General features: G+C 53.2%; 1 protein-coding gene across 5 annotated transcripts in view; it reads left to right on the top strand.

Annotated features, from left to right (window-relative positions):
* Nucleotides 1-25395, top strand: part of TNS3 (tensin 3) — a 235501-nt gene that overhangs the window by 106890 nt on the left and 103216 nt on the right. For all 5 annotated transcript variants that reach the window (XM_060107511.1, XM_060107508.1, XM_060107513.1 and 2 more), the window contains 6 exons: nucleotides 1223-1345; nucleotides 5274-5338; nucleotides 7918-8001; nucleotides 16964-17076; nucleotides 17172-17232; nucleotides 18079-18154. In XM_060107511.1, the coding sequence (XP_059963494.1) occupies nucleotides 1223-1345; nucleotides 5274-5338; nucleotides 7918-8001; nucleotides 16964-17076; nucleotides 17172-17232; nucleotides 18079-18154 (522 nt within the window). The remainder of the gene's footprint in view (nucleotides 1-1222; nucleotides 1346-5273; nucleotides 5339-7917; nucleotides 8002-16963; nucleotides 17077-17171; nucleotides 17233-18078; nucleotides 18155-25395) is intronic.

The following is a 25395-nucleotide window of genomic DNA, read 5'->3' as shown; positions in this document are numbered from 1 at the left end:
GTAGCAGCTGTGTGTGTGTGTGTGTGTGTGTGTGTGTGTGTGTGTGTGGTTCTGTGCCATCTCAAATATGTAGATTTGTGTCACCACCACTGCGATCAAATCCAGAACATTTTCACCTCTAAGATCTCCCTCCTGCCACCTCTGTACATCCATGTACTCCCTCTCCATCTATTATTCTTTTTAACAGCAAAGATTTAGGGGGAAATTTTTAAGATTGCATAAGTATAAGTTATGGTATATATGGTATATATATGCATACTGTATTCCATATGTTGGAATATTTTGCAGCCATTAGGATAAAAAAAATTAGTAACATGGTGAATTGCCTGTTTTAATGCTCGTTAACAAGGGCAGAATACAGAATTTATGTATATGCTAAATGTACACAGAAAACGAGTGTAAGGGATTCACCAGAATAGGCTTTTGCTCTGAGCAGTGGAAGGGGTGTAGACCTTTCCCTGCTTCCAGCAGTTTTCTGAATTTTTCCATCATTTGACACAATTTGTATTGCTTTTATAATAAGACAGAGCTCTGCCTTCCCCTCCCCTCTTAAAAAAGTAAACGGAAAGCAAAAATAACAGCACTGCGTGGCCCTCAGGTTTAGAGCTGGGAATGTGTCAGGTGGCTCAGAGTTGCCGTGTTTTGCCCAGAGACCTGCCAGTTTCCTTATCGTGTGTTGATGACTTTCTTTGTTCCTGAATTGTAACCCAGGTTTGAAGGCCTTCCTCCCTCCCTCCTGGGCACATTCCTCTCCTTTGGGGAGCGTCACGTGTGATAGGCATCTCCCTCTGAGAAGTTATCTGCCCTTTGTGTGGAGGAATGGCTCTCAGCGTTTTCCCAAACTGCGATTTTAGTCTGAAAGGAGGAATTTAGGCAGCGCCTGCCAAGAACTCCTGTTTCAGATCTTGCTCGGCCTGGGCCTCTTTTCCCCATGAGCCACACACCATTAGCGGCTCCCGAAAGCCCTTTCTAGAATTGTCATTCCAGCTGCAGCAGAGCAGATAAGACCCGGGAGTAGATGTCTCGTGGGGAAAACATAATCCTTCATATTTTTCTTTCCAGTAAAGGAGCCATAATTCCCACTAACTTTTAGAAAAGGAGCGTGCAGCGTTGTTCTTTACTCTAAAATGAAATAGTTTGGTAAATAAAAAAAACCATCATGAGATGGCTTCATAGGGCTTCTGGAGATGGACACCAGGAATCCTCCTCTCTCTTCCCGCAGATTCTGGACGTGGGCTGGCCAGAGCTGCACGCGCCGCCCCTGGATAAGGTGTGTACCATCTGCAAGGCGCAGGAGGCCTGGCTGAACAGCGACCCCCAGCATGTGGTCGTCATTCACTGCAGGGTGAGCACCCGCTCCGGGGCCCAGGGGGCCCACCTTTTACTCTAACTTCCAGCTTCTTTAGGGGTTTGTGGTTAGGTTTTCATACTTATGCTAAGGGTGGGGGGGCGGGAAAAGAGTCATCCAGCCTCCCAGAGTGTGGCTTCAGAATGTACAGGATGGAGGTCCCTGAATGCATAGCTGCACATGGTGAGGCTAAGGTTAGGGACCCCTGGGAGTGAATCCTTTCATTTTCATGCTTTTTTTTTTCTTTATTTTTTATTTTATTTTTTTGCTTTATAACAAATTTAATCAGTTATACATATACATATGTTCCCATATCCCCTCCCTTTTGCGTCTCCCTCCCACCCTCCCTATCCCACCCCTCCAGGCGGTCACAAAGCACCGAGCTGCTCTCCCTGTGCTATGCGGCTGCTTCCCACTAGCTATCTACCTTACGTTTGGTAGTGTATATATGTCCATGCCGCTCTTTCGCTTTGTCACAGCTTACCCTTTCCCCTCCCCACATCCTCAAGTCCATTCTCTAGTAGGTCTGTGTCTTTATTCCTGTCTTACCCCTATGTTCTTCATGACATTGTGTTTTCTTAAATTCCATATATATGTCGTTTTCATGCATTTTTGTTTTTCATGGGGAGCGCTTTTTAAAAAGTGAAGGGGGCTATTAAGAGGCACAGCGTTGGGCTCTGTGTCGCCTGAGTTATGCTAGTCTATTGGCTTGACGTTGCGGGCAGGATGCTGCTGCAGCAGTCTTATGGTCCTTTCCATGCAGGTCAGCCCGAAGGGGATGTGACATGTCTACCCTTGCAGGGTGACCGGGGCTGGCTGTGAGCACAGCAGCGCATCGTCCTGGCTGCCCTGACCTGCTTTGCACCCCTCCCTCCTCCTACCGCCCTCCCATCTTCTGGAACCTACCTCTCCTCTTACTTCTCCAGTTTCTCAACTGCCTTGGATTGTTTGTAGCCTCTTCCTGCACTACCCTGGATTCCTCAGATCTGATCCGTTTCCCCAGACACCTTGAGCTCATGCAGCCAGCGTGTGGGAGGAATGCTTTGAGAAGGCGGGGGTGCGGGGAGTGCAGTGGCTGGCTCTCCGTCCCAGAAGAAGAGGGCTGCTCCCTGCTCTGTCTATTTTACACCAAATTCTTATGACCATCAGGACGTCTCAAAAAAATAGACATTTCCACCTTCAGACTTTCCTTCAGACTTTTCACACTCGAAAGCTGCACAAAAAACCTTTGCGTTAGGGACCTTAGTGTAAAAGAACCTTCCCTTCGAATGATCAGACTTTCTGTTTGAGTTTCCTGCAAGGGCACTGAGATCTGCCTGTAGAATGAGGAGGGTAGACGGTGGCTGACCATGTTCAAAGCTCCCACACTTGGGGCATTTGAGGGTCACTTGGCCAGGAGGAAAAGCCACTGGGTGCACACAGTGCGTTTGCTGCTCTCTGCTTTTATTCCTTAAATCTAACTTGATCTAACTAATCTAATCTAACTCACATCTAACTTGATTACATTCTCCCTCAGACAGCCAGGGAGTCCCGTTAGTTCTCTTACTAAATTAAGTTAACACGTTATATTAAGGAGCTTCTCTCCACATTTGTGTTTTGGTGAAAACTTAAAGAAAGAGACTTTAAAAAAAAAAAAACACACAATTCTTGTCCATTAAAAAAAGTCTGTATTTTTCACTGGGCTCGGCTTGGTGATTTTGACCCAGTGAGGATAATACTGATGGGCCGTTGTTACCTAAGATCCCTTCACAGGCATGTGAAGCAGTGGTCCCTACCCCACCCGGAGCACCTGCAGTGCCTGACCCTGGGGAGAAATGCCCGCCCGGCGCACCGGGACCTGCTGCCAGCTGTGTCTCCAGAGGATTCAGGTCCCTGGACCTTGAGACGCACCCCCTTCACCATGCATTCCATTTCAGTTGTTCACTTTTTTAATGAAACAAATTATAATATTATTTACAGCATCCGGGCCACAAGTGATGAACTTAGCTCACAGAGTTCTCTAAAACGTATCCCTCTTCTAAACTACGCTTGCCTCTTGGGAAAAGTCTTGTTAGTGGGATTAAACTGGAACATGTTGAAACTTTTGGGGAACAGTTTGCTCATCTCTTGCCCTAATTCTGGTGGCCTATGAACGCTTTCCAAGATGAGCTAGAAAACATGCCATGAGGGAGAAGCCCTCTTGTGATTTGAACTTACAGATGTTGACATGAAGGGAAGTTCATCCTAGTTGCTGCGGGGGGTGAGATGGCTGACTTTCCCCCGAACCTGCCAGCCCTGCAGAATGTGCTCTTCCTGCTAGGAGTGCCAGGAATACCGTCTTGGCCTGGGGAGGTCAGACTAAGGCCAGACTGTGAGACCCGTGTCTCCCTGCTGGATACAAAGGGTGGTGTGTGTCCCCAGGTCCCCCCTCACACTAGTTTTGAGTAGAAATTGCCTGCGGTTCTTCTGGACAGGTTCACCCACCTCCACACGGTTTAGTCTTGAGTTTTTGGTGGAGGATACTCTCTGAGACTTGTGTAGTCAGCGATTCTGATTTTTGTGAAGAACAGACAAAAGCTGTTCAAGCCCTAAAGAATGTTGTTTGTGCTTGAAGACTTCCTGTCCGTACGTAACAAGCAGCCCTGGAGATGGGGGCAGTGAAGCCGCCCCGCGTGCCTGACTTGACGGGGCTGTTGTTCCCTGCAGGTGAATTTATACAGGAAACATACTAGTAGCTGCACAGTTACAACTGCAGGTGCCAGGGTTCAGCAGTGAAGGACTGATTGTGTGTCTGCACTGAGTTTCTGTAAGGCGCGCCCTTGATGAGACAGAGAGGAGAACGCACCTGGGTGACAGTCACACGCCAGATTTGGACCTGAATTTCCTCCATCGTTCCCTTTCAAGGATAGACATACGATCTGCACGTTGCTGACACAGCCATTGTGGCTCATGGGATTCTAGATCAGGGGTTGCTGGCTCTTCTTGAAAGACCCAGACAGGACTTTCAAGGCTTTGGGGCACCACAGTCTACTTCCACCTGCCATTGTCATGTGGAAATAGACCCTGATGCCCCTAAACAAGCAGGCGTGCTGGGTCCCAATCAAACTTTATTTATGATCACTGACATTTGAACTTCATATGATTTTCATGTGTCGTTGGAACATTCTTCTTTTGATTTTTCTTCAACTGTTTAAAAATGTTAAGATGGCTCTTAACTCATAGGGACACAAGTGGTGGGCAGAAGTGGCTGGCGGGCTGTGGTTTGCTGGTCGCCATTCTGGGTCACGGCAGTGTGTTTCAGAAGGTGGCAGTCCACGGTTCTGGTCGAGCTGGCCTGTCACGGAGCTGCGGTGCTTCCAGACACCTTCTCCTGTTGGCAATGTTGGTCCGAGGCCCTGCCGGGCTGCCTTGTCCGGGCTGTGCATGTCTGTGGTTACGGATTGAGTGATGCATTTTCCATGACGCTGCCTCAGATGGGGGTCCCCTGAGTGTGACAGGGCAGGGCTGGGTAGGTGGTGCCAGTGATGCTGGCATCACCCTGGGATCTGCTGTCCTGCGACTCTGGACTTCTCCGGGCTCTGTGTGCAGCCCTCAAAGCCCTCTCAGCCTGTGAGTGGGGCATTCGGGTCTCTCTCACATGGGTGATTAAGTCACGCTAATTGCTTCCGCCCAGCACAGTTTTTTTCCAGCCTCACTGGGAAATGAGGAACTGACTGGCCGCCTCTGTGCAGACCTGCCCTCGGGGGTGTCCTCGGATGTCCCGGATAGCACCTGCTCCTGCCATCAGCACCCCATATGTGTGTTCTCTGCTGAGTTGGGTGCTGCCGTCCCCCAGAACAGGGACCAGAGGAGGGTAACGCTGGCTTCCCCTCCGAGGCAGGCTCTTTGCCATCCTGTGAATGAACGAGTGCTTTCCTGTTCTAATGGCCTCTCTTGTCTCCTGCAGGGCGGAAAGGGACGCATCGGCGTGGTCATATCATCTTACATGCACTTCACCAACGTCTCGGCCAGGTAGGAGGGAAGCGTGCTCACTGCCGTGGGCATCGGGATGCTCTGAGCCTGGGTGGGCGGGAGGCGGTCAGCCTGGGAGCTGACCTGGAGGCCGAGGCTCATGTCCCTGGTGCCTAGAAACTCAGCTGCAGCTAAGAGTTTACACTTGTGAGAAAGACACTTTCGTAGGTGTGCAGTGATCCACACTGAAGACTTCATGGAGGCGTCAAAGATAAAGTGAGTGCGCTGTCATTCTCTGACAAGAAAGACAGGGACAAACGTTACCGTTAGTAAAGAAGAGCAGTGCTTTCTCACTGGACGCCTCAGATTCTATACGTGGCCATGTCCACGGCCGCCATGGTTTGCATGCATGGCTGCCATGTTTGTATGCAGCGGGCCTCTGGGAAGTACTTTGCATGTTTCCTTTTTCTTGCTCCATCCTCCCAGGTAATCTAGGAGCGAGCAGTCATTACTTCCACTTCACAGATGAGGAAACTGAGGCTTGGTGGACTTAGCTTGCTCATGATCTCACGGCCCGTGGGCGGGAAGCCCGGTCTGGCCGGGGTCTCAGGAGGTGCTGCTGTGGGCGTGTGGGTGCCGCCAGCAGGAGGCTGGTCCCGTCCACTGGGGACGACAGGCACCGCGAGGCCAGTGAGTGAGGCAGCGGCCGCATGCCAGCCCTCCTGGCGCTGGTCGTGCTGGTGGACCCAGATGCCCTTTCCGAGCACACGTCTCCACTCACACTGAGACCCAGTTCAGAAATATCGTTCTTTATGGGTTTTGCATCTGCGTTGGCTCTCTCTGTTCAATGGCCACTTTGTGAAGCATGAACTACTCCATTCTGAGGAAATATAAACCTATTCATATTAGCCGATAAACCCTTTCCTTTCTAGTGTTAAGGAGTGAAATTTGACTTTCCAAATGTTTTCTCTGGAAACAAATTCGGGAGCCCATTGCCTGCCAGGCAGGAAACCCAACCCCAGAGCAAAAATTAGATCCTTTCTTGGTGATAATAAGTGCTTGTGTGTGTGCCAGACAAATTGAGATTCCTGGTCACGTCACATCCCTCTGCTAAGCCAAAGACATTTGGTCAGAGAGCAGATTTCACCTGCTCACAACAGCGCAGCTCTGTCTGGAACCAGAGTTCCATGCGCCGTGGGCAGTCCTGGCATCTTTGGAAAGCAGAGAGGCTAAGCTTTAGTCACTTAAAGCTTATCAATGACACTCTCTCTAAACGCACCACTTTTTCTGAATAATCGAAGTGTGTCTCAGCTGCACGTGTCAGGCAACTCACATGAAAGGCTCTAAGCCTCAGGGTCCTCACCTGGGAAGCGGGGATGATGGCTGTGCCTCGCAGGGTTTTGTGACGATTCAGTGTGTCGTTTCGTGTAAGACAGTTGAAACAGCATCAGTGCTGGTATTATCTCCTCACTAAAATGAAGTGACGTCACCTGGATTTTTGTAACCTGCTTTCCTAAATTAACACGCTTTCCTAAATGCCTTCCCTGACGTCATTTTAGTGGCTGCAGTAGTTCGCCACTCGATGAATGGAATATTATGTATTTTAGCATTTACCAATTCTGCCTATCCAGGTTGTTTGCAGTTTTTCTTTAGAATTTCAGTTGCTTCTGTCTAATGATCTTTTTTTTTTCTTTTTTTGCGGTATGCGGGCCTCTCACTGCTGTGGCCTCTCCCGTTGCGGAGCACAGGCTCTGGACGCGCAGGCTCAGCGGCCATGGCTCACGGGCCCAGCCGCTCCGTGGTATGTGGGATCTTCCTGGACCGGGGCACGAACCTGTGTCCCCTGCATCGGCAGGCAGACTCTCAACCACTGCGCCACCGGGGAAGCCCAGGAATACTTTTAAATGTATAGGTGAGGGGCTTCCCTGGCGGTCCAGTGGTTAAGACTTCGCCATCTAGTGCAGGGGGTTGTGGGTTTGATCCCTGGTCGGGGAGCTAAGATCCCACATGCCTCACAGCCAAAGAACCAAAACATAAAACAGAAGCAATATTGTAACAAATTCAATAAAGACTTAAAAAAAATTGGTCCACATCAAAAAAAGTAAAAATAAAAAGATAAAATGTATAGGTGAATATGTAACTATACTTTTTACTCTGAAAAACTTATGTGCTCTGTATGTTAAATATTCAGTGCTTAGGTGACCCTTGCTTTTGTGCACCCCTGCCAGCCCAGCCCCTTATTTAGACAACGTTATTATTTTAGATGGTTATTTAGATAGGACGGCGGGCCTGTGTCCACAGGTGAGAAAAGGCAGGCAGGTGACTCTCCCACCTGCCGTGCGTGCTGCAGAGAAAGTGCCACATCCTAGGATCGGGTGCTGCTGTTTCAGGGGGGACTCCAGACCTTGCAAGCCTGGCTTCCACTTGGCCCTGAACATCTTCCTGGGGGAGATGAAGCCCTAGAAGAGACGCTAAAGTGGATATGCCCGGGGAGGGGGTGTAGCAGAATGGAACTCTTAGTGGGTGCCAGCCACTCAGAACAGCCTCGGGGCCTGACTCATGTCACTCCCCCCAACCCGGCCTCCTGCGGTGGCCATGGAGTTAAAGCGTGTGCCCTCTCTCTCTCTCTGCTTTCCCAGTGCTGACCAAGCCCTCGACAGATTTGCAATGAAGAAATTTTATGATGATAAACTTTCAGCTTTAATGCAGCCTTCCCAGAAACGGTATGTATCTGTCCCAGAGCCAGAGTGAAAAAGTGAATGAGATTTTACATTTCAAAGCGTGTGTGTGGGGATGGAATGAATTGGGAGATTGGGACTGACATAAATACACTACCATGTGTAGTAAAACAGATAGCTAGTGGGAACCTGCTGTATAGCGCGGGGAGCTCAGCTGGGTGCTGTGTGGTGACCTGGATGGGTGGGATGGGGGGCAGGTCCAAGAGGGAGAGGATATATGTATACATGTAGCTGATTCACTTCGTTGTACAGTGGAACCAACACAACAGAAACCAACGCAACATTGTAAAGCAACTGTACTCCAATTAAAAAAAAAAATGTAGGGATGGAAGACGCACCTCCCCTGACCAGCCAAGATGAGGAGGGAAGGGACTGGCGGTGTCCAGTGGTGGAGGATGAGCCACCCTGCGTGTGGGTGCTGGGGGGGCCCCGGCTGGCTCCGGCGTGGACGCAGGGCTCCTCCCCACACGCTCAGCCATCAGGTCTTCCGAGCTCTCTACTGGTGTTGGTGCCATTCCTGTATTGGGACTGGTTGCTGTCTCCTGGACCAGGGGTCTGTGAACTGTGTCTGGATGGCGGATGTTCTGGGCTTTGCAGGTCACGTGGTCTCTGTCACGGCCACTCTAACAGAGGGTCTGTGGGCAGTAGGAAGCAGGTGAAAGCAGCTTATGTCCAATAAAGCTGTCGACACACACAAGTTTGTTGTTGGCCAGCTTCAAAGGCCCGGGAGTCTTCTCTCTCCTCGGCCTCCCCTGGCCCGCCTCCCCTTCTCTCCTGCTCGGCGTGGCCCCCGGCAGATGCTGCAGAGGGACCCTGGGGAGCAGACTTCCTCTTGCCGCCCGCTCCCAGGCGAATCCACACTGTCACCAGGCCCACGTGGAGAAGAACCAGAGGAGAGTTAGGTGTGTGGCCTGAGAAGAGCCAGCAGCCACTTGCCTTCCAGACCCACTTCTTCTGCAGATGGGGGCATGGAGCCAAGAACACTGCATTTTTATTTTAAAGCAAATGGCAGGGCATTTGCACAAGAATTGTCCGGGAAATTGCCAAGATGGTTTTCCTGCGCCTCGCATCTTTTCCCCCAGTGCCAGAGGGCTGGACCAGCGGTCTTGGGTGGACTGAAGGTTCCAGGAGGCAGGGTCACAGGTATATTTTGGTCAAGAGCCAAGTCTCAGTATTTCCACTTGGGAAAGGGATTTCAGGGACCACCAGAGGCACCTCCTGCTTTGTCCCGGGTGTTTCCCATGGCTGGGTCTGTTTGTGTTCAGACCAGAGTGTCTGGTGGATGTAGGACCCACGGGTCAGAGCCTGGCCGTGCCCTGCTCTGAACAAGGGTCCCACAGGACATGTGAACTGCCTGGGAAAACCCAGCATTTTATTAGTGTTACAGTTAAACAGACCCTTGATCTATTTCGAACCATTAAGTGTCATTTCTTGGTTGAGCAGTTTCCAAAATGGTTACATTCATGTGAGCCCCTCTGTGAGACATGAGGGTAAACAGGGGCTAACCCACCCCAAAACTCAGCATGCACCAGGGAAGGATATTTGCCTCATTTTCTTCTTTTTTTTTTACTACTACTGCAGCTTTTTTTTTTTTTTTTTTTTTTTTTTGCGGTATGCGGGCCTCTCACTGTTGTGGCCTCTCCCGTTGCGGAGCACAGGCTCCGGCCGCGCAGGCTCCGCGGCCATGGCTCATGGGCCCAGCTGCTCCGTGGCATGTGGGATCCTCCCAGACCGGGGCACGAACCCGTGTCCCCTGCATCGGCAGGCCGACTCTCAACCACTGAGCCACCTGGGAAGCCCCAGCTACTGCAGCTTTTTAATACCATTGAAGGAGTGTGGAAAAAGGGAAACATCCTACTTTAACGTGCCCATGGTTCTCCTGCATCACTGAACGACAGAAGCGGTAGTATTTACATTTTATGAGGGTGGCATAGGTTAAATTTTGCATTCTGAGGCTAAGCTCCCCGCACCCACAGATGAGGGGAATGCCAGCCCGCCCAGCGCCTGCATCGGAAGATGCTCGCCATCTCGTAATGAAGCGGGTGAACGACTGAGTGAATGTATAAGTACCTCTGGAGGAATATTTGAGACCCGGAGGATGTGTGATGGCTGCACTTGTGGGGACAGGCTCAGTGGTGATAGGACCCATCGCTGTGGTCCCAAATGCCCACAGGGGGAGCGTTACAGGCTGTTTTAGGACTGAACTCAAGAAACCATTTTAAAATCCATCTTGTGGTGAGAGCTTGGGTTTGTGGTCCAAGAAGTTTAGAGCCTCAGCAGTAAGCCTCCTCCACCCTTCACTTAATTAATATTGGGTTTAAGAGCTCGAGAGGCAGGAGGTCCATTTGACAGGCAGCAAATTCTCTGTCACTTTGTGCCTCACTCCTAAAAGCCACCGAGCCATTGGCCTGCAGCAGCCTGGCCAGCAATGGCTCATTGGAGGTTGCTTGCTTCCAGCAGAATTCCTCGGGTAAGAGCCCTTCTCTCTCCCTGCACCTGTCGCCTTGAGCAAACCCCAGGAGCAACTTGTGGAGGCCCCGGGGTAACCTCCTGCAGGGCTGATGAGCCTGCTGTGTCAGAGAGGCTCCCATTAACTTGGAGGCCCTTTCACTTTGCTAAGTAATTAAAGAAAATCCTCCTACAGCATTAGTTATCATCAGCATCATGGAAGGGATGAGTTCAATAATGCAATTCTGACTCCTTTCCTTCTCCGCTTTTCCTTTCCTTCCATGAAGGAGTCGGGACAAGCGGGTCCCATCACTTTGAGTTTAGTGGGGCAAATGACAGGTAACCGGCTTCTTCTTTGGGACAGCAAACCTCTCCTGAGGGTGTGCGGAAGAAGGGAGCCCGGGGGGGTCCTGGGCGGGGGCCATTCCTGTGTCCCATGGGGTAGAGGGAAGGGAGGCCAAAAGTCTGGGCATGCAGACACCAGGATTGGATTCCTGGGTGTTTCTAATAGCTGGAAAGTTCCCCAACATTACAGCATTATTTGGGTTTTGATATTTCTGTAGTTTTTGACATGATACCTTGAGTGTCTGAAAGAACCTTGAACTTGAAGCAAGAAAGCTGCCAAGAGAAGCAGATGTGCAGATCCTTTCTCCGCAGATGTGTCTTTTAGGGAGTGCGGCCGCTGAGGCCAGCAGGCACCCTGTGCCTCGTCCACTCCGCATGTCCTCCTGCCCCGGCTTGCAGGGCGGGCCCGAGGAGCGGGACCCTCCCTCAGGGGGGTCGCCTGGAAGAGGTCTGAGGTGTGTTATCCTTCCAGCCCAGCCGGGGCGGGGAAGTGCTGGGGAACGTTAGGTAACCAGCAAGCCTGGGTCTGGCGCACAGGCCAGAGCTGATGGGGCCCTGCCCAGGTCTCCCCGCCTTCCGTGCTTCCCCTGCAGCTGTAGCCACGCTGAACGTATGGAGGTGACACCAGGAAGCCTTAGGGAGAGATGGGCCGACACTTCTGCTTACAAAAGTATCATTTCACACTTGTTTTCAGGGCTCTTTAAGCTTAGGTCGAGTACAATTCACATATTTAGGAAGATTTAGGGAAACTCCACATGTAAGTTTCTGCTTTGGAAAGAGGTTATAAAGAATGCAATGAACGACTGCACATTTCGAGCTGCTTTGGAACTTGAAGGAAGCATGTTGCTCTTCTGTTAGTGCCCTGCCAGCTGCAAGCTTGGTTTCTTTTTTTTTTTTTTTTTTTTGCGGTACACGGGCCTCTCACTGTCGTGGCCTCTCCCGTTGCGGAGCACAGGCTCCAGATGTGCAGGCCCAGCGGCCATGGCTCACGGGCCCAGCTGCTCCGCGGCATGTGGGATCTTCCCGGACCGGGGCACGAACCCGTGTCCCCTGCATCGGCAGGCAGACTCTCAACCACTGCGCCACCAGGGAAGCCCAAGCTTGGTTTCTTAATCGTACTTGCTAGTTGAGACGAAGTGGGGAAAACCTCATCCGCAGGGAGTTATTTCCCTCGAAAGAAAGAAGAGCACAGCTGGGAGACAGGTGAGCTCTCTGACATGTGTGGCTGTGAGAGCTGCGCTGACCAGGGAGGACTTTCTGTTTGGGGTTGGACACTGGGATGGGCTCTGAGAGGCCATCTGACACCCTGTGCGTTCATTCGTACACACCTTTCCTTCAGTGCTGTGGGTGAATATCACATAGACAAGAGTTGAAGTTCATCCTTTCCACAGTTTTCTGGAGGAAGTAATTGTGAACTCCTTGCCTTTGCTTTTCTTCCCTCTTATTTTCGGCCGTAGCCTGAATTTTTTTTCCTTCGCAGTGATGGCGGCTCTCCAGGTAGTTTCCTGCCACGTGTGCCCTGTTTACCTGTCCTCTCTCTCCAACGGTGCAGGTGGTAGCTAGCGCCACTGCTGACTGCAGCAGCAATTACAGCTTATATTTGCAATGAACTTTGTTTTTATCGGGCGTTTTGTATGTGATGTCTTTGGGACTTAAGGACAGCATTCTCTTTTCCAGGTCACGCTCAGGTGGCCTCCAGCAGAGCTTCTGAGCCTGCTCGTCAGAGGGACCGATGAGGGTGTGAAAGGCTTCTGGGAACAGCAGGATGAGGCCACGCCAATGAAAAATCCATGAAAAATAGGCTTTCCCGTACAAAGGTTTTCTTTATGCCGCCCCCATCACACACACTCATCGGTGGTGCATAGAGAGGAGATAGGCTTAATTTAGGGCATTGAGTGTCCCCTCACCCGCTGCCATGAGCCCCCAGGGGGCCAGGAGTGCCCCCTGGGCTGAGGCCACAGTCACTGGGGGAGCCAGGGCCGACAGCTGCTCAGCTGTGCGGTCTGGAGTTTCGGATTTGCCGGTAGTTGCCCTGGAGGAAAGCCCCGGAGATGAGCAAGGGGCCTGTGCTGTCCCCGGTGGCCATGCTGACCTGCCTGGGTTCTTGGTGGCGGGCTGAGGTCACAGGTGAGGCGCCCCCAGGCTTACGTCCGGCTCATTTACGTCCACCATCAGCCACAGACCTGTACTCATCACGGCTGGAAGGAAGGGACAAGGGTACTGTCTCCACTCGGTCTATAAGCTTTACAAAAGTAAGTACATGTATGACCCTTGTCCCCTGTCCCTGTCTTAGGAGGTGGATGGCGGGGTGATGGGGTTGGCGTGAGGTTTTCTTTAAAGGCTGTTCTGATCTCAGTCAGGCCGCTGACGAGCCTTATGGTAAACTTTTGCAGTATCACAAAATCCAGAACTTGGACTCAGAAATTACGCTTGTATTGCATCCTATGAACAAGCACCCAAAATGACTTCAGCTCCACAAAGTTAGGCAGTATAATTGCTGGAAAGTAGCACTTCATTAATAGAAAATACCGTGAAATAGAAAACAATTTTATATTTTTTCCTTATCAAGGGAGCATGTGAAGGAAGAAGTAAGTTGCCTTTTATAATAACATTTTGCGTCTTTGGCTTACCTAAAATGTGAATCCATATAAAGCAGATTTCTCTAAAGGGCAGATGAAAAGGGCTCTTTTGCACTGGTTACATGATGGACTGGTCAGGAGGGCAGGCATCCGTGTCTGGGTCCCAGGCAGAGGACTGGTCACTCCCTCCCGTCTGTCCCTAACCCCATGTGAGGGCTGGCCCTTGTCTTCTGGCTCCTGCTTTGGGAGCTTGCAGGGAATCAGCATTCTTCTGTGGTAATGCTGACACGCCACCTGAAAGAAGCGCCTTCTCATACTCCCTCTGGCTGCTGGGCAACGGCGCCGGCCAGGCTGTGTCAGGGCAAGGGGAGGACCCTCCACGTTTACATCAAAATGTAAAATGGGAACTGACCCTCACCCCGCTCCGTGATGCCTGGTCTGTGTGCTCGTGGGTCCCTTGGATGTCCAGAGAGTGAAGGGCCACCTTGCCCAGAGAGGTCAGTGTAGAAGGAGCGAACGGCCAGGCGCCCACAGAGTAAACACAGCAACTGGGCCACAGACAAGGCCGAGGAAGCGGGTTGTCTGGTGACCAGTGCTGGAGGAGGGGAGACTGCTGTCCAGAGCAGGTGGCGACTCATGGCCCCAACTCAGCGTCCGTAATCCCTTTTCCTGTGCTCATGACCTGGCGGGGGTGGGGTGGGGTGGCCGGAGAACCCAGAAATCTGCAGTGCGTGGCACTTAGGTGATAAAAAGTAGCTGGACAGGTCACCTGAAGATTCCCGTGTCTGCACGTCTGCTGTCGAGATAGAAGATGAAATGGGAAGGCATGTGGAGCCATCTGGTGGCCAGGCTCCTGCAGCCACGGCCCGGCCACGTGGTTTCCCGGGCCCTCCAGGGCTTGCATCTTGCCTCTGTGACTTGGATGAGCTTTTGTCCTCTTCCAAAAGGGAAGAGCGGTTTGCCACCAGGAAAACTGAAACACTGGGAGGGGCCCCTAAGCTGAAGTGAATGTTCTTTTCTAACATTATTTTCTAAAAGGATAGATTTCAAGTAGACTTTTTAAACTTTGGTTTTAAAATTGACTAGAAATTTTCTCTTGTTCAGTTTCCTTTGTATGCCAATTCGGCTGCTTGAGATAATGGACTGCATCTGAATTGCTGGTGTAAATTAGATATTTTTAAAAATTTAGGTGTATTTTTTTTTTAAGAAGATGCTGGGGGTAGGAGTTTATTAATTAATTAATTTTATTTTGGCTGTGTTGGGTCTCCGTTTCTGTGCGAGGGCTTTCTCTAGTTGCGGCGAGTGGGGGCCACTCTTCATCGCAGTGCGCGGGCCTTTCACTATCGCGGCCTCTCTTGTTGCGGAGCACAGGCTCCAGACGCACAGGCTCAGTAGTTGTGGCTCACGGGCCCAGTTGCTCCGTGGCATGTGGGATCCTCTCAGACAGACCAGGGCTCAAACCCGTGTCCCCTGCATTAGCAGGCAGATTCTCAACCACTGCGCCACCAGGGAAGCCCAGGTGTATTTGACAAATGACATTGTGTAAATTTAAGGCTTACGAGATTAATTTGTTACATTCACGTATTGTAATACGAAAAGCCATTGTCACCGTACTTAGCACCTCTGTCACATTACAATAATTATCATTTCTTTTTAGTGGTTGGAATAATTAAGTTATATCTCTTAGCAAGTTTGATAATTATAATACAATATTTACTACACTGTACATTGTATCTCTAGGGCATATTTACTACTTACTGCGAGTTTGTACCCTTTAAAAATTCTGTCCTGTCCCCAAAGCCCCCAGCCCCTGGTAACCACCATTTTACTCTGTTTTTAAATGTTTGGCTTTTTTAGATTCCATATATTATGAGTGATATCATAGCACAAGGAGGTATCACCTCACACCTATTAGAATGCCAGTCATCAAAAAGACAAGAAAAAACAAGTGGTTACGAGAACATGGAGAAAAGAGAGCCTTTGTACACTCTTGGTGAGAATGTAAATTGGTGCAGCAACTGTGGAAAGCAGTACGGAGGTTCCTTAAAACATTAAAAATAGAGCTACCATACGAACCAGCAATTCCACTTCTGGGTATATATCTGAAGAAAATGAAAACAGGCTCTTGAAGAGATATCTGTACTCTTATGTTTATTGAATGTAGCCTTATTCACAATAGCCAAGATATGGAAACAACTCAAGTGTCCCTCAGTGGATGAATGGATAAAGAAAATATGTGTGTGTGTTTGCGTGTGTGTGTGTGTGTGTATACACACACACACAGTGGAGTATTACTGAGCCATAAAATATAATGAAATTTTGCCATTTGTGACAACGTGGATAGACCTTGGGGACATTATGCTAAGTGAAGTAAGCCAGAGAGAGAAAACCAGAATTTTTTTAACCTAAGTAGGCTGAGCCTGACTAGCGTTCAGTCCTAGGGAGGAGGGGGGTGGTCCCTGGTCCTCCGAGGGGAGTGGACTGCGGTGGGCTGGCTGGAGGGTATGGAGGACCCTGTGCCAGCCGCACAGCCTGGTGATTCAGTGAACGCTCCCTTCCCGCCTGTGTGGCTCTGTGTAGTCACTAGAGATGCACAGAGATGTTGGATATGGTAGGGGTTGGCTCTGCTCTGGAGTGACACGTTCCGGGTGGCGCGAGTGGCCGAGGCCAGGCAGCATCTGAGAACTTGGCAGGTGTGTGCCCAGTCGGGGTCACAGCTGCCACCTTGTGCCCCGGGAGGAACCAGTGAGGCAATGCTTCCAGGGTACACTCTTCTCTCTAGGCCGCCAAGCACCCGTGCAGGGCGCGGGGCCGTCAGCATGGCACGCAAGGCTGTGTGTGCTGTTCAGAGAGAAGGCAGGTCTCCTGGCCCACGGCAGACGTGCACTGTGCCGCTGAGATGGGCCTTGAGGAGGGAGGGCACAGAGAAGCCAGAAGACGGGAGGGCAGTGCAGCTCAGGGGGGCTCGTGCCCTTTATGGTAGGGGCGACTCTCACAGTGGGATGTGGCATCCGAAGGCTTCCTGTGGGCTGGGGGTGGGGACTCCAGCCTCCCACGAGGCTTCCTAGTATGAGCAGAAGGCGGGGTGGGTAGGACTGAGAGTTAAGCCGAGTGACCTTCATGCCCTCAGAGGTGTGGCTTGGTTCAGAGAGCAGGCCCATGGGACGGCAGGCCTCTTGCCTTGCCGTTCTCTGTGGGGAGACCGTGCCAGCCCCGTGGCCCAGCCCTGCCTGGCTGTGGGTTCCATGGACAGAAGCGATACCACCTGCACTCGGGGTGCAGAGCAAAAGGCGCCGCGTGGGGGGCTCACGCTCAGGAAGCACCGTTGGCTGTGCTTCCAGGTCATTGGCCGTGTCAGCGTGGAAGGCCCAGAGATGCCCGGTGGGCTGTGGGCTCGGCCATGCTCTGCAGGGTGTGGGCCAAGGCCTGGGGTGCGTACACCCTCCTTGCTGTGAGCAGTTAGGATGGGTTCTCTCCCAGAACCCCCGGAAGAGCAGGCGGGTTTCCTCATCGCCCTCCGGCCCCGCCTGGGCTCGGGAGCTGTGCAGGAGCCCTGAGCCGGCTGCCTTTCGCAGGTACGTGCAGTTCCTCAGTGGGCTCCTGTCGGGGACGGTGAAGATGAACGCCTCGCCCCTGTTCCTGCATTTCGTCATCCTGCACGGGACCCCGAACTTCGACTCGGGCGGAGGTGAGTGTCTCCCACGGGGTGAGGGTCTCGAGACGCGCCGCCTGGCGCTGGCCCTGAGTTCTGCGTGTTGATAGCCGATTCTGCGTGTCTTTCAGCGTGCCGGCCCTTTCTCAAGCTCTACCAAGCCATGCAGCCTATGTACACGTCGGGGATCTAGTAAGTGTGGCTGCTTTCCTGGGGGCCTCCGGAGGGCCCAGGGGGGAGGGGGCCCGCTCCCGGCTGTCTCTCCCTCTGGAGGGGTGAGTGGGGGAAAGCCAGGTGAGCCAGGAGCAGGGGGCAGAAGGGGAGCCATGGGTGCAGTGCCCCCGTCATCCTGCCCAGCAGGTGTCTCGCTGAGGTCACACAGTTGGCTCTGTGAAGGGACGTGGACGCTGGAACCTGGGAAAGGAGAGGGCCGCCCGCGCACACCGTGTGGAAGTAAACACATCAGGGTCTTGGGACAGGGCCATGGTGGTCTCCCTTTCTCTCCCCTTTGCAGTTTAGACAAAGGTCAGGCAGACATTTCCAGAATATGTACTAATTCTAGACTTATTTGCTTTGCTTTTTTTGTTTGGAGAAGCGTTTTATGCACATCAATGGAAAATGAATAAAGGTAAAAAATGTTCTTAGCATCGTGTCATCACTCAGAATGAGCTGTTATCACGTGTCCGGACTCTTGTTGGACCCAGGCACTGGTGACGCTTGGGCAGCCTCACCCTCTGCTTACCACAGAGGCTGCTGGCATCAGCGCGCCAGGACTCCACGCTGCGCGCTCCATCATGCACGGGCCTGGGGTGGGCTGGCGGGCACTGGCTGTGACGTTGCTATCAGGGCCCTGCCTGGCCCTGTTGCTTTTTCATACGTTCTTGGGACTCATTTTCATAGGAGAGAGTCTGAGGAATTGGATTCCTGGGCCAAGCAGGATATTTTGTCTAATTTCAATTGTGGGATTGCTTTTCTCAGAATGTATTTCCATTAAATCATGAAATCGCATAATGATGTACCTTCTCATTTATTCCAAAGCAACGTCGGCCCAGAAAACCAAAGCAGGATCTACATCGCCATAGAGCCAGCCCAGCTCCTGAAAGGGGACATCATGGTGAGTGTCACAGCCTTGTCTCTGCTGCCAGTAATCATACCTGGAAAGGTAAAGCCAAGTTCATCTTCAAGCAGGAACATGAAACCCACCTCCCACCCTACCCCTGCCCCGAGAAAACCTGAGGGAAGAATGGAAAGTAGCCTTTACCTTAAGGCAGTTGGTTGATTTTCTGAGTCAACCTATTTTAATGAAAGAGACAGAACAAATTGGTAGAGCCGCTTGCTGTGTGCACCCTTGAAATTACAGTCCTAAGTCAGCCACTGCGCTTCCCAGGGTTCCAGTTACCTGAGCACAATGTGCAGTCTTAACATGACCTAGGCCTTCCAGGGGTAGGCATAGACATAAAATGTTTATTAATCATTAGTGGCCTAGGTGGGAAATATAGCTATTGTATTGCAGCTTGGTTTATGACTGAAACAGTGATTTCTCCAGATAGGTTTTTTTTTTTTTTTTTTTTTTTTTTTTGTACACGGGCCTCTCGCTGCTGTGGCCTCTCCCGTTGAGGAGCACAGGCTCCGGACACGCGGGCTCAGCGACCATGGCTCACAGGCCCAGCCGCTCCGCAGCATGTGGGATCTTCCTGGACCGGGGCACGAACCCGTGTCCCCTGCATCGGCAGGCGGACTCTCAACCACTGTGCCACCAGGGAAGCCCTCCAGATAGTTTTGATTCTTGGGGTGCTGCTTCTTGGGGCAGAAGCAGCACCCTGCCCTGTTCCACCTTTGCCTTTTATCTATCTTGACTATAAAAAAGTGCATGCATCTAAAAAAAGAGAAATTTGTCTGAAATAAGGAAAACCTTTAAGGCACGTGTGTGCTTCCAGCAGGCGTAGAGTAGCTCTCCTGTAATCTGTTTGAGGCCCAGGAGGACACCCCGTGACAAGAAGATAAGATGGTTCACAAGTTGCATTTTTATTTATGTTAAGTGGCTCATCCAGAGTTTTTGAGGAGTCTCGTTAACTTTTCCTGATATTTTGGGTTTTCCACCCTCTCTTCGTGGTTGGTGAACTCCCACCTTGCCCCATCCTGCATTCTCATGAAGCTCAAGTCAGTGAGGTTCTCAAAGATGAAGATCCTGGGCACATTCACAGCTGATGCCCCCTTTGCGGGCTTCCCAGGGGACGCCCCTTCCACTTCCAGGCCTCAGGGGTCTGTGTCCAGAGAGGCATCTGCAGGCCCAGAAGGTGCATGAGGGGGAATAAGAAGCAGACCAACAGCAAAACGGCTCTGTTTCCAAGTCACTACGTTGAGCACTTTACAATCATGGTCTTTCACCCTCCCCGCGGCCTTGAGATGGAAGAGCCAGTATCCTGTTTCATACGTGGGAAAGCCGAGGCGCAGGGTGGTTGCTACGTTTCCACAAGCCTGTTTTCTCAGCCACGGTGTTGCACTGCCCTGAGAAAGGAGGGCTTGGGGCTGGGTTCTCCTTCCTGGCTCTGCACAGCAGCTCGTGGCCTCCTCACCTCTGTGGTTAGGAGAGAGGGGAGGGACGGGGCAGGGGAGGGATACCCCTACTCTTGTGCTTCTCTACCCAGCATGCAGCCCTGGCTGAGTCTCCTTGGACCTCCCGGGATTGTTGGGCAAAGGGCTGAGCACTTATTGGGCACCTGCTGTGTGCCAGGCACCAACCAGGGCTTTACCTGGCTGTGACTTTTGTCTGCTCATCAGCTCTGTCCTCTGGGTCTAGTTTTCCAGCTTTAAAAAGGAGGCCAAGAGACCCAGAGCGGCTGCGAGAGGGCGGAGCTGCTGTTGGGACGTGCGTCCAGCCGGGCATTGCCCGTGGTCTGGGAGAGGGCTTGGAGTCGGCATGGCCAGGCTGGGTGCTCCCTGGGGTCTGGGATGAGTAGTTGGCCAAGTCCCTTTGTGATGACCCGAGGGCGGGGCTCCCCCTGCAAGAAGGAGCACCTGATTGCGGGCTGGTGGCTGCAGGGTCTTCCCAAGGCAGCAGGAGGTTGCCAGTCCAGAGGCCGGTGGTGGCGAGTCACCTCATCTGCCCCGGATCCCTGCGCCCCTCCCTCCTTCCTCCTCCCTCCCTCCCACTGTCTTTTCCCTCCCTCCTTCCTTTCGTACTATTAGTTTGTTTGTCCAGAGGTCCCGTTTTGAATGTTTTGAGCTTTCTGAACGTCTGAGTTGGGCCCCAGCACAGGAAGGAAGGGAGGGACGGAGGAACGTCTTGGTCCTGAAGGAGCCTGGGGGCGGGGAGTGGACGTCTCGCAGCCGGACATCCAGAGAGCGCCGCAGCGTGGCTCCCGATGGCTGGGGCCGGCGGCCGGGAGGTCCAGCCGGAAGCGCCCTTAGAGGTGGGCGTGAGGCCCTGGGCAGGGGGTGCAGCAGTCCCCAGGCCTTGAGGGTGCCCTTGTGGGAATTAGTTGTCCTGGGAGGTTGAAGCCAGATCGTGCAGGGCTTGGATTTTGCCGTCTTCTTTTGGGAAACGTGGTGTTAGCAAAGCTCTTTTCTGTGTCCTGAAAATGCCCTGAACCACCCCTTGAGAGTAACCCTTATAGGACTGTGACTTAAAGAAGTAGTGAGAATGCGGGGAGAAAGCCCTTGGTCTCGAGTGGAAGGAAGGAAGCCCTGCAGCTACATACGAGCGACAGCAGATTGGGAGCCGCAGGCCCAACAGGGGCATCACGCAGCCGGACAGGCCTTGGGTCCCACTCCCGGGCTCCCAGCAGGTCTACGGCTTAAGGGGACTGGGTGGCCTCAGACGGGTCTTGTCCACGCTTGAGCCCCCTTCTGCTGCATGAGGACCGTAGGCAGGCTTCGTTGGGATGAGATGAGACGGGGCAGCTGGCGGGGGTGAGGGCCCCCGAGGGGCCCTGAGGCTTGACCTGGGTGTGGCCACCAGCTCCCCGTGCCCCCGGGCGATCGCCTACCGCGCCTCACCGCTGTCCTAGGCCCGCATCGGCACCGCCGTCTGTGAGCAGGGTGCCTACGTGAGCATCACGTGCACCCAGCTTCAGCTGGGATGTGGTCTGAGCAGGCGGGTGGGGTCGTTCTGAGGGGACCCGGGTGGGTGGTTGCCCTTTGGCCCTGGGGAGCTGGGAAGCGGGGCGGGGGGAGGAGGCGCCGGCAGACATGCTTGAACTCCGCGGTGTCCGCCAGCCGGGGCCGCTGTGGGCGCAGGGAGCTGTCCCCCGGCACGCGGCGAGCTTGTCGAAGCCGACCCTGCTGCAGCAGGGAGGCACCAGCCTGGGAGTTTGGGACGCGGTCGCCTGCACCGTCTGCAGATGAAAGATGGTGCCTCTGGGCACCCATGGCCACGTGAAAGGCGCCTGTTGCCGCGTGTGCTCGGCCCATGGCCCTTTTCAGGTATGTTGGTAAGTGGCTTCAAGCCAGTGGCCAAATGGGACCCACCCTTCCCTGTGCCTGCTTTGCTCCTTCTCTGCAGGAAGTCCGCAAGTGTGATTATTAGGCCCTGCTCGAAAAGTTGCATTTCCAGCGGACACTTGGGAGTCTGCTTGGTGCTGAGCGGGGCATCCTGAAGCGCCAGCTGCAGGTGAAGGCGTCGGGCCAGCAAGGGTTTGGGGAGCACCTGCCCGAGACCTCTGGAGGCGTGCGAGGCCTGGGTGGGGAGGGTGAAGGGTGGACATCAGTGTGGCTAGGGGGCCGTCAGCCTAGAGCCGTCAGAGTGAGTGGACCCCTCCTCCTCGTACAGCGCTGGGAGGGGCCCTCACGGTCACGGGAGAACAGAGGTGGGGTGCAGCACAGGCCCAAGTGGGAAGAATGCCAAGAAGGCTGGTGTGGGCCTCAGCATGTGGGCTGCTCCCCTCCTCAGAGGCTCTGGGGAGGGAGCACTGGCCCCTCTCTGCCCGGCGATCAGGCTCTTCCTCCCTCGTGGGCACCCCTGCCTCTGCCTGCCCGCTTTCTTGTCCAGGTTTTAGCAAGGGATGGTTTACGCCCAACCGGCCCTGCCCTCTCTCCTCCCTCCGTCCCCGCCCTACCTCCAGCCGCATCCCAGGGACCGCATCCCCGTGGCCGTGTCTGTGGCACTCACTGTCACGTGGGCCCTTTCTCCTGGTGGAGCCCCTCTCCCGGTCCCCCTCCGGCTCCTGGCGGGTCTCGGCGCTGGTGTCCTCTGGGCATCCGTCTCTCCCGAGAGCTGCTCCTCTTGGCCCCGTGTCTCTCTCGCGGGGTCCACGCTGCCTCTTCGTCACTTCTGCCTTCGGTCCTCGGGCCTCAGGTTCAGCCCTTGGTGCCTGCCGGCCTCCTGGCCTCCATTCTGCTGCTTTCTAGGACTGTCCCCACCTGTTCCCCAGACTCCGTGTGGGAGCTTCGTCCTGGCATCCCCTGGCTCCACTTCTCTCGTCAGTCGTGCAGATCCTCCACCCACGTGGATCCTGAATCCCCGAGCCCTGGCCCTCACAGCGTGACCCCATCCAAGCACGGCGTTCCGCAGCCGTGGCCCAGCACCCTCCCCGCGGTGGAAGGAGAGGGTTCAGTCTCCTGTATGTGGCATAGGATCCCCTGGGTGTCCTGCCCCCTTAATCACTTAGCCCTAGAGATCTTGTATTATCTGGTTTGTTCTGCACACGGCCCCATGGCCCTTTCTTCTGGGTCTTGCTAGCGCCTCCCACCCGTGTCACCCACATCAGGCACGACTGGGGCACATGGCTGTGCCCTCCCTGAGGCCGTGTTTGATGATCCGTCATAGGTGTGTACCTCGTCTGCCTCCCTAGTGGATGCCCAGCCCTTGAGCACGGCTGACTTGTCCCAGCCTCTCCAGAGCCAGTCACTGTGCTCCTCGGGTGGTGGCTCACGCTTGCTGGGATCCAAGAGGGGACCCTGTGCCCGGTGTGGATCCAAGAGGGGACCCTATGCCCGGTGTGCCATCGTCCCCAGCTTACTGCCCAGAGCCCGCCCCTGAAGTGGGAGTCCCTGGGCAAGTTCACACCCCAGCAAGAACTGCAAGCTGCCTCTTGCGTGAGGGGACAGCCGGCTGGATGAGGCCCTGAGCGATGCTGCAGGAACCTGAGAGGTCTGGCGTTCAGGTGTCCTGTCGCCATGGGGTCTCTTGAGGGGAATGTTTTGTGCCGTGAAGTCACCCTGTCTGTGAATTTTTGCTTCCGTTGGAAAGGCCGGCAAATAGGGATCTCTTCACAGGAAATGCTTAACTTGATAAAACCAGCCCCTTCCTGCACCTTTATGCATTCTTAACATGGAGTATTTTCGGACTGAATTATTATTTGATTTATACTTCCTGTGTTTACAGTTCATTTTCGTACACTCTGCACTTATTTTTTGCAGCGTTGTCAGAAGGGAGAAGGACGCTGCGGGTTACAGCTGGACACGGGTAATTTTCCATCGCACAGGGTAATTTTTCCTTGCACCATTCGTGGGAATGATTACCTAGGAGGTTTAGTTTAGTTATTGATCTCTAAGAAGTCTCAGAGTAGCTCTAGCCTCTTGTATTCGTTTCCCAGGGCTGTCATGACAAAGTACCACAGACTGGGTGGCTTAAACAATAGACATTTCTCACTGTCCTGGAGGCTGGAAGTCTGAGATCAAGGTGTCAGCAGGGCTGGTTACTCCCGAGGCTTCTCTCCTTGGTATGTAGATGGCTGTCTTCTCCCTGTGTCTTCACATCATCTTCCCTCGTGTGTGTGTGTGTGTGTGTGTGTGTGTGTGTGTGTGGTGTGTGTGTTGTGTCCGTGTCCTGATCTCCTTCTCATAAGGACCCCAGTCAGATTGGATTAGGGCCCACCTATATAACCCTACTTTACCTTAACCACCTTTAAGACTTCAACATATGAATTTGGGGGTCACAGAATTCAGCCCATAATACCTGTCCATTGAATAAACCCATTCTAGAATAAACCTATCCTAGTAAGGATAATAGTGAAATCAGGTACCATTGGTTCTCCGACACCTTTAGCTCTGATGTGTCATTCGTTCTCTCATTCATTCCCCACAGCATGCGTCCTGAACCAGGTAACATGGTGGATGTGAACATGAATCACACGCAGGTCCTACTTCCAAGAGTTTAGATTCTAGCTGTTGAGTGAGCTGAGCTGGCAGATCGCTCTCGTGCAAGTAGAATTTGGTGTGTTCACGCGTGCACAGAGGCAGGATCTGAAGGTTCACGGGGGGGAGAGAGGATTCCAGTGTGTCTGAGGAGGAGAGTCCCTGAGGCCGTGCTGTCCGGCCTGGAGGACGGGCCCAGGGCGTCCCCACACTCAGACCATAATCTCTGGGGGACACACATTATGCTGCATAATCTGTGGGCTCCTTCGAATCCCAGGGCTGTTGGTTCAACCTGAAAATGACCCTCAGGGATCAACACAGGGAAGTAGCTGGGCGGCAGAACGTTCCTTGGTGTTGGCCGAGCTTCCTGGGGAGTAGCGTGAGCCGTCTCCCCTCCTGCTGTGCAGGTTGGCTGTGGTTTCCAGAGTCTCCAGGCAGGAGAAGCCCCTGGTCGCAGATAAACTGTGGGAGACCCCTGCACTTCGGTTTGCCCCGTCCTTCAGTTTTAGGGAGTCATCGCTTGGTGCGCACCTCTGCGAATCCAGTGGGCGTTCCTTCAGTGGAGAAAGCTGCAGATGGAGAATGTTTCAGGGCCTTTTCTGTGTAAAGGTTCAAGTGTGTAGGCGGTTTAATTTCTCATCAAGAATTTGGCAACGGTTGTGACTTGGACGGAATCCTAAGTTGCAGAGAATGCTTTTATAGGCTACCCACCCCCCAGCCGCAGAGGGCTCGGCTGGGCTCTGCTCTGGAAAGTGGAAGGGAGCTCCCAGGGAAGGCTGACACTTTGGTCACCATCCTGTGAGGCAGAATGTTGTTGTCCTTTGGTTTTTTTCCCCTCCTTGATTTTGGTAAATGTCAGCCTCGTACACAGATAAACCTGCCTCTTTCCTCATGAGGGATTCTGCGTTGAGACTGGTTAACAGAGGTAACAGGGGTCCAGTTTACAAGAAGTAAGGCCTCGTCAGCTCTTCGGGTTGAGAATGCTACGTGGGAAAGTGGAGGGGGCTCCGTCTGTCATTCCTTCGACTTGGGGGCTGGCGGGAGGGCTGTCACTGGGGGCCATGGGGACACCCACCCGCTGTCCAGCTTTGCCTGAACACTGCCAGCCTGTCCGCGCGCACCTTCCCACCGCACACCTGACCCGCCCATCTTTGCGATGTGCTTGCACTGAGGGTCAGATTTTCGAGTCCACCCCAGAACGTCTAAAGGGCAGAGCCTCAGGTGTTCAGTACACATTCTCCTGTCGGGGGGGGGGGAGGGCAGAGGCATTGGGGAGCA

Source organism: Mesoplodon densirostris, chromosome 9 (genome assembly GCF_025265405.1).
Source record: "Mesoplodon densirostris isolate mMesDen1 chromosome 9, mMesDen1 primary haplotype, whole genome shotgun sequence".
NCBI classification, from domain to species: Eukaryota; Metazoa; Chordata; class Mammalia; order Artiodactyla; family Ziphiidae; genus Mesoplodon; species Mesoplodon densirostris.
The sequence above is the reverse complement of the archived record's forward strand: the minus strand, read 5'-3'. Positions and strand labels throughout refer to the sequence as shown.